Below are 9,014 nucleotides of genomic sequence, written 5' to 3' on the forward strand. Positions count from 1 at the left end.
CCACTGATCCTCCCAACTCAGGGCTATTTGCAAACTTGTTGACGATGCACTCTAGCACATCACTGATCCACCAAAGAAGCCTGACCTCTAGGAATCCAGCTTCAGGAGTGCTAGAACCTCTCAAATATCAACAGCTAAGGTCATATAAAAGGGCTCTTCAATTCCCAAAACAGAAGGGGAAAACAAACACAACTTCTAATAGTACCTATTTCAGCATTCCTCAATTCTTGATAACTAATTCTTGTCAACTATCATAACAACCAATCCAAGGCCTGCGGCAGAATCATTAAAGGGAAAAGAAAACTAAGGCATATCATATGCCTGAAGACATCTCCTCCACTAGCACTAAACATAAAAGAGCATGGAAATTTTGTCTGTTTTAAAGACAGGGTACATGTAGAAATGTTAATGAGTACATCTCCTGACCTGTACTGGGCTTTTGGACAATGAAATACAGTGTGCATGTCATATAGAGAAAGCCTAGAAGCTGAAACAAGGAGAAGCTAACAGTTTAAAATACCAACACAGTCTCTAATTTTTACTGTTTCCTTTTGCAAACACACAATATTTAAATAATCTTAATTACTTGTACATACCACAGTTCCTGTTAACTCAATCAGCACCAGCAGGCTAACCTACTGCTGATTTCCCAAGCTGAATAAAAATGTCTCCACCAGTGTGGAGCAGTCAGTTATCACGCCTGATGATATATTTTCAATTACTACTCAAGTAATCAGAAGTGCTGAGTAAGTTTTCTGAAATTTTGCTTCCAATGAATAGATTAGCTCAGTTGGGTAGAGCATGGTGCTAATAATACCAAGTTTGTGGGTTCAATCCCTGTGTGGGCCAGTTACTTAGGAACTGGACTTTATGATCTTTGTGGGTCCCTTCTAACTCCAAATATTCTGTCGTTCTGCAAATAGTGACTTTAAGCAGTGATCAAGAACAAGTCACATTGTCCTTTAGAAGGCAAGAGAGAAAGTTCATGAGCCACCTCTCAGACACCTCTGATTACAGTAGAAATGGGATCTAGAAAAGCAGTCTCCGGGGATTGCTTGTTTCCATTTTAATTCAAGCCCATTTCCATTTCAGAGTAAAAGAAGGGCTTATTGAAAAAATTATTTAGTATCACGAATGACACAAGGCAAACGCTAAATTCAATAATCAAGAACAAGGCAAAACATGCAAACAAACAAAAATCACACAAAGTCTGCTCTCAAATGTAGTTCATAAAACCAGTACCATCAAAATAGGAGCCTCCAGGATAATAAACATCATAGATGCGTTGATATCTGTATACTGTACAACATGTTTCATATTTTAAATGCTACTGTACAAAATACCTTTCCTTGATTTTCCTGTTCTTGATGTCTGGTTAGGTGATTGTTGCATTTCTATATCCATTTAGGAAAAGGCATGGAAAGGACAGATGGAACAATGACATCAGAATAAACTGGAATTTCCAGAAACTTGGAAAACATAAGCAGTACATCAAAACAGCTACAGCAACGGGAGAACACACTGCAACTATCAGCCTATTCTACAGTTAGAAGTGCTGGAAACAACCCAACCAGAGTCTAAAGAACTCTGCTCTCAAGGGACAATGTCAAACAGTAACTTAATGTGCTTGCTCCCTGTAACACATCCATATTTCAGTACTGTGAAACACTGAAACATATTATCAGAAATATACTCTCCCGACAATTTTGTATTTCCCTCAGCTTAACTACTTGTCTAGCAGAGATGCTAATTAAATTCCTTTCCGGTTGTAGAGTGCCTTACACATACAGCACACAAAAGTCCTTATTCTAAGCATCTCAAAAATCTGTATGTGTCAAGACCCAAACTTTTAAGACTATCCAAAAGTTTCAAGGAAATCTTGGCTCCCTGTACTCAGACCAACATGCAACTTTGAGACATTATGTTATTTACACATACTCATCTTAAGTTACAGTTTTAGCATGTTTGTTATCCCTTGCTAAAAAGGAACCCAGTAACTTGTTGCCTTAAACCAGCTCATCTTAAAAGTTGTGTCAGTTGGTGCCTGATACAAACATAGGCCACTTCTACCTAAGTTTGAAGAGTCCTGCTTACATTCATTTGACCATGCTGAACCACTCAGACATGACAAGAGGGCAGCACGTTCCCCCAGGGCTATAGAGCAGGCCACAATTGGACCAAAATGCGTGCATTGTCTGGTGTATCACACATATGTGTTTGTGTGCGTACACGTCTGTGTTGTGGAACACAAGTTCAGAATATAAATCACTGTGCATCTGCCCTACCCATCCCACCTAGTAAAATGCAAGAATTCATTCTGTTATTGCAGCTAACTGACACCAAATTCCTTCATGATGCAACGTTTGTCTCAGAACAGAAGGGAGTCCTGCTTCTATTGATTTTACCACAAGCTACATTTAAAGAGTTAAGAAAGGACTGCATGATGGTTTCTCATGTCTTCTGCATTTCTCAGCTTTCTGAAGGGATAATACAGGACAGTTATTACTGAACTTAGGAGACAGAAATCACTGAATTCTCTTCAAAGAGCTCTATGATGGAAACCCAACAGTTTCCATAGGGACCCAGGAACACAAAAGGAACAACACATCACACAGTAAGTATTCATATAAACAAAAGCCAACTTTTGAAGTAGGCTGAATTGCTCATTAGAGAAGACTATCTTTAAAAATATTCAAGAAGTGCAAAATCAGCAAAAGGAACAAAGACAACACTGAAGATCCCAGAAAAATTGTATAGAAGAGCAACAGAAACAAAACTAATTCCAAAATAGGTTTCTCTGTTCTCCTGAGATCATTCAAACTTCTCCTCTAACAGAAACTTCAAAGTCTCTTACTGCAGCATATTAGAAGGACTCTCCTGCTACAGGACCTGTACTTTTTATGTACAAGTTAGAGACTGCAGAATTAATGCATGTAAATATGCTCTTTTTGTTACTAATCTCTAAGAGACAGTAACAGTATGCACTGTTTGGGCACAAGCATCATTTTCCTGATTAAACCACCTGTATTGAAATCTTTAAAGAAGAAAAAATCCCTGCAATCTATCAAGAAGCTTTCCAAATCTCTGACTAAGTCAAATCAAGTGTTTCTAAGTCAAAACAACAAAGCCTGACTCTAAATTAAATTCCTGTATCTAGGAAAGGTCAGTGATGAAAAATATCCCATATTTTGCTCATTTTTCTAGACATATTTAAAAATGGAGTAAGGAACTCTATTTAAAGGAATAATGAATTGTGTTTGAGCAGTGTCTTCTGCCCATTTGCCACATAGAACCAAAGTAACACCCTTAAAAATTCGGAAAGAGTAAAATCTCCCACTTGTAGGGCTTGAAACGCAAAGAACAAGACACACTATTTCATTTATACTAAGGTATTCATTTTCTAAGATTCCTCTAGGACTTTGAGCTCATAACCATAGGCTGAATTTTTAAAACTCACTGAAGGAGTTAGTTTTTTGATCACAAGGCAATTTAATTTTTCTGGATCACAAGGTAATAATTATTTTCTTAAAAAAATTCATAAAAAATACGGAAAGTGGAAGAAAGGCATTATTATTATTTTTATTGTAAATCAAACTATGCTCTAGCCAACAGAGCATTCACAGACACTGCAATGTTATTGCCAACAAAGTTACTTTTCCAATATAATATTTGCTAAGTATGTCTCTACAGCACCTACATGGAAACAGTTATAACTGATTTTGAGAAATAGAACATGCAAAAAGGACCTTAGTGCAGATGGAACTATTAACATTAAAATGAAGACACAAACTCCATGAAAATCAACAATACACATACCTTTCTGCTCATTTCTCTGTTGCTTCCCAAGTACAGAAAGAGGAACAACTACTCAGGTGGGACCCACTGCTTTTGTGATTGGATTTTCACAGTCTGAGTTGCAATCTCTAGGTAAAAGTACACGCTTGAAAAGTAAACACTTTTGCCTAGTTCCTTCCCTATCCTCCTCTCTCTCTCAAGGAAAACCCAAATAGGAGGACAGTCTGACAGACAGAAAGTAACAACCCTAAGAAGTGATCACAGAATGCAAATCAAATGCTTTCACAGCCTGACAAGCAGCACTTGCAACTATCATCAAATAAACATATGGACAAAGCTTGTGCTACTCCGTCTGATGCCTCCACTAAAGTCAATGATGAACACAGTAAGCACTAAGAACACAAACCCACTAAGAAAAAGCCACACTGATTCTCCTCGTGAGCTACTCCCTGGTGAAGGGTCTTACCTCCTCTGTCCACAGCAGGTGCACCCAAGGTGAAGCCAGCAGCTGCTGCCCTGTGTGGAGTGCCAAGTGCTGTGATCCCTCGTGCACCACCACCTGTAGAAGCTTCTCCTGTGTTTTCCCAGTCTGCATATTCTGCCAGTTGTTTGCTAAGACTGTACAGAAAAAGAGAGGAAATGCATTAGGTAAAAAATAATCCCATACCTGCATATACCATTTAATAAAAGAGTTAACAGCCACTCCTTATCCAACCTATTCTTATCCTATCCAAAGCCATTTAGATTTATATACTCATATGCATTTACTGCATCACTATTACACACTTCAGTAGTCACTACAGTCACATTCAAACCTACAAAGGTATTAACTCCTGCTTGGTACCTGTTAAGTTTCACCTCTGGATAACTGTAGGATACAGACATATTTTAGAGTTTATATTGAGCAAGTGTGAGCTTAGCAATAAAACTTGAAATCTAACAGAGAACTCTGGGTAAAAATTTTCCTCAACTTCCAAGTTAACACTAGAGACTGGAATCATACATATTAGAAGACAGGAGGACATGACCCTAAGTTGTGCCGGGGAAGGTTAAACTGGATATTAGGAAAAATTACTGCAGGGAAAGGGTTGTCAGGCATTAGAACAGACCGACCAGTGAAGCTGTTGAGTCACCAGCCCTGGAGGTATTTGAAAGATGTAGACTGGCACTTAGGGATGTAGTTTAGTGGCGGTGTTAGGTTGATTCTTAGAGGCCTTTTCCAATTTAAATGATTCTATGAAGACATCACTGAGAACACCTTCAATACAAGTCTCAGCACACTATTAAACTTTGGTGCTGTTATTAAAAATTATCAAAAACCACACTGATAACTGACAACTTACTCTAATGATACAGTTTAAAATTTACCTGGAATATCCATGAATAACAGCATAATCCTCAGCTGTCCATCCGTTAGCGTCTTTATGGGAAACATCAGCACCGTACCGAAGAAGAACCTTTATCACATTAAGTTCTCCACCAGAAGCAGCAGTCATAAGTGGGGTTCTGAAGGATCCAAGAAATATGACATGAAATATATTGCTTTAGCGTCACCATAAATATTTTTGTTTCTGTTCGCCCTCAAAAAAGTTTACTTTAAAATGAACAAAAGAAAAATAATTTTTCATTAAGATAAACAATAAAATCAGAGAGGGTCTCAAAACAATTAAATGTTTAATCTTAAAGTTTTCACACGACAACACTTAGAAACTCTACTACTATGCAGGAGATGGCTTTTCAATTTGAGGGAATGCCACTGAGCAAGTGGCAGGCTTCCTGCCAGAAAGGCCATCACAGACAATAACATTTTGAAGCCCTCAATGTGGAAAGCATCGAATGAGATACAACAGTAAGCACTGAGGTATGACCATCTTTCACAAGTCACACAGAAGTAACTGCTTCTGTGTGGCTCCTTGTTCTGTATTTTTTCAAACCTCACTCCCATGTCTCTCTCAAGCGAAGCTGAAGAATATTAAAGAGACCCATGTAAAGTTTTGACAGCCCCTCACCTTTCACACTGATCTCGAGCATGCACGTCAGCTCCTTTTTTAAGGAGAAACTCCATTATGTCTTCATGATGTTCGGAGACAGCAAGAATAAGAGGGGTACATCCCTCCTGAAAGGGCAGATAAAGTCAAAAATCAAAGTTAAAACAAAAAAACCCCAACCAAACAAAACTTTAAGAAAAATGCAAACACAACTTTTGGAAAGCACTTCACTAACAAATATAAAATTTACCTTATTTTGGGCATCAATATTGGCATTATGCTGAAGTAACAGCCCTGCTACAGTAGTATTACCAGACAGGACAGCCAGGTGAAGGGCAGTGTTGCCATCAGCATCTGCCAGATCTGGGTCAGCACCATGTTCTAGCAGAATAGCCACACATTTTTCTTGCTGGCACTGTACTGCCTGGAAACAAAACACAAAAAACTCTGAGCATTTACAGTTTCACTTTGTAGCAATTCCTCCCTCTTCCCGGTACTGGGAATTAAGAGCACCTTCAAAGATAGCTAACATATGCCCATTCCACAACAATCACAATATGCGTGATTTTACAAAGGTCCACATAAAGAATACTGAAAAATACATCATTTAGTTCAAAGTCAGTAAGTCTCACTTGCAAGAACATATCATAGTCCACGTACCTTCATCAGTGGTGATCTGTTATCATTGTCAAAAAGATTTAGCTTACACTTGTTTTCTACTAGAAATGTAACTACATCCACATGGCCATTTGCACAAGCAAGATGCAGAGCTGTCCTAAAAATTAAATAAACTGAATTAGCACAGACAGGGATAACTTCAGGTTTTTTTGATAAACAGATATGACCACAAGTTTCATTTTGCAAATATCAAGCTTAAGAACCCACTCCATTAGCTGCACAGTAGCTGCACACCAAATGCTTGGGACTTGCTAGCAAAAACCCTCCACAGCATCTGCTTAGTAAGGAGACATTTCTTTCACTGTAGAACAGAATCTGCAGAGACTCCTGTGCCCAGATGTTTGGTACTGTCCTCTGTAGTGTGGGACTACACATGTGGCACAGCAACAGAGATCAAAGCCAGGGAATCTGAGCTGGCAAATTAACATCTAAGTTTTTCTTTGATCATTCATGGGCCAGAAGTGTATTGGAGATGTTAGAGATGGGTTGAATTGAAAGAACATAAGAGCTTCCCCTCACTTTGAGAACTTCTCCTTTTTCTCTAGCTTTTTTACTACTGAAGCAAAACCAAGAACACATTTGCACCAAAGTGCCTCTAACAACATGTAGCAAACCAGAGAACAGAACACTCTGATCCTGACTTCAGGAAAGTAGTTTTTGACTTTCCTGTAATGTTTAACTATCATAGTCATAAAAAGCCTACTACAGATTAAGTCCTTTCCAAGGAGGCAATACTGTGTTTCCACAATATATAACCAGCACAGGAAAACTGAACTTTCTTCTTCAATTTAAAGCCCTGTCAGAAGGAAAAGCAGTCCTTCAAACCACAACATCTTAGGTCTGATGTCAATTAACCAGTCTACTTGTACACAAAGACCCAATCACCGAGGAAGTTCTTGCACGTGATTCCTCCTACAAATCTAGTAGGTATTTTTGGGGCAATAAAACTAGATGAGCTTTATTGCTGCCACAAGTCCAGCCTAGGAAGCTGAACTACTCTGCTAAAACCAGACCCTCTTCAGAATATCACGAAGGATTTGACTCTGAGCCTTTTCAGAAAAGGTGATTCCCTTTTGCTTATGATATATCACTAGGAACTATGCTGCAGCCCAGGGCTTCTCCTGAAGGTAGAACTGTTAAGGGCTTGCTGTGCTCGACTCAAACCCTCACACAACACCTGCCTGAAAGCAACAGCTTCTCCTGCAAGTCACTGACCAGATATTCCAGTCCAAGGTACTGATCAGCTGTACCAAAGCCTCAGAGCAAAAAACTAACTGCCACCTAAAACCACACTGTGGCTTAGGCTGCCACATCACACTCAAAAAAGGCAACTATGCGTGCAGCATCAATAAACAACATGTTTATGTTGCCTTATAAATCCTTCCTAACTGAAGCGTCCATCTTTAAGTTGCTCCCAGCTGAGGCAGCACATCCTTCGGGCTCAAGTACTGAACCTGCAGGCTGAGCCCCCAGAGGTGCACAGAGGTGGGTGCGATTACACTCAGACTTCAAACCCTGGCTAGAGAACGGCCACAAGGCTGCTCTTGCAACTCCCCTTTGCCAGGGTAAGAGCTCGCTTCCACCCCTGCGCCCCTGGGCAAGGACACAGCAGGCCGGGAATGAGGGCACTGAGGAAGCCGGGTCACAAGTGGTAAGGCGACAGCTGGCCGAATTCAAGGGGGTTTTGGCAGCCCAAGCCTGCTTCCCACAGCCAGCCAAGGGCTGCGGCGCCCGCACTCCCACTCCTCACAGCGCCGCTGCCGCTCCGCTCCTGCGGCGGGGAGCTCCCGGGGCTCCTACAGCTGCACCTGGGGCTCCCGAGGCTCCTACAGCTGCACCTGGGGCTCCCGAGACCGCCCCGCGACTCCCGCCCTTACCGCTCCGCCTTGTCCCGCCCGTCGATGCCGTATTTCTTCAGTCCCTGCCGCACCTGGGCCAGGTCGCCGCTGGCGGCCGCGCGGTGTAGCTTGCCCAGGTCCTTCTGCCGAAGCTCGTAGGCACCGCCGGGAGAGGGAAGGGAGGCGCTGCCGGCCGGCGGCTGTCCCTTCCTCTTCCTCCCGAACCCGAAGATCCTCTTCATCCTGAAGCAGAAACAGACGCACAGTCCCGTCTAAGGAGAGCGACGGCGGGAAGCACCGGCGGGCTGTATCGCGCCTCAAGCAGGGGCAGGGGAGGAGAGCTCCCGACAGTGAGCTCGACTCAATGCGGCTCTGGCGGAGCGACCCCCGGGCAGGGCGGGAGCCCCGGGCAGAGCCCGCGCCCACCGCCCCCGGCAGCCCCGTCCCACCGCCCCGGGCTCCGCGAGCTCCGCGCAGGCGCGGGCGGGCCCGCGCAGGCGCGGCCGCGGGAGGCGGGGAGTTAGGGAGGGAATAGTGCTCGGATGGAATTAATGTCCCGGGGCACTCCGTGCTGCGTGGGTGCTGCGATCAGGCTTGGGTGAATGGGTGACAAGAACAGACAGCAAGGATTAATACAAGAGGAAAGGGGATGGAGCTGAGCTTCAGACATCATCTGCTTACGTGCCTGACTAGATGCTGAGGAATACGTCTGGTC

General features: G+C 42.4%; 1 protein-coding gene across 1 annotated transcript in view; it reads right to left on the reverse strand.

The window, feature by feature from the left end:
- The window catches only part of LOC115910011 (ankyrin repeat domain-containing protein 26-like), a 47,486-nt gene extending 38,737 nt beyond the window's left edge, over positions 1 to 8,749 (reverse strand). Inside the window, 7 exon segments of the mRNA XM_030959781.1 lie at positions 1,344 to 1,394; positions 4,262 to 4,413; positions 5,164 to 5,301; positions 5,805 to 5,911; positions 6,034 to 6,207; positions 6,444 to 6,558; positions 8,339 to 8,749. Coding sequence (XP_030815641.1) covers positions 1,344 to 1,394; positions 4,262 to 4,413; positions 5,164 to 5,301; positions 5,805 to 5,911; positions 6,034 to 6,207; positions 6,444 to 6,558; positions 8,339 to 8,541 — 940 coding nt within the window. The 5' untranslated portion in view covers positions 8,542 to 8,749.
- Between the last annotated feature and the right edge of the window lie 265 nt (positions 8,750 to 9,014).

Source organism: Camarhynchus parvulus, chromosome 1A (genome assembly GCF_901933205.1).
Source record: "Camarhynchus parvulus chromosome 1A, STF_HiC, whole genome shotgun sequence".
Classification (NCBI taxonomy): Eukaryota; Metazoa; Chordata; class Aves; order Passeriformes; family Thraupidae; genus Camarhynchus; species Camarhynchus parvulus.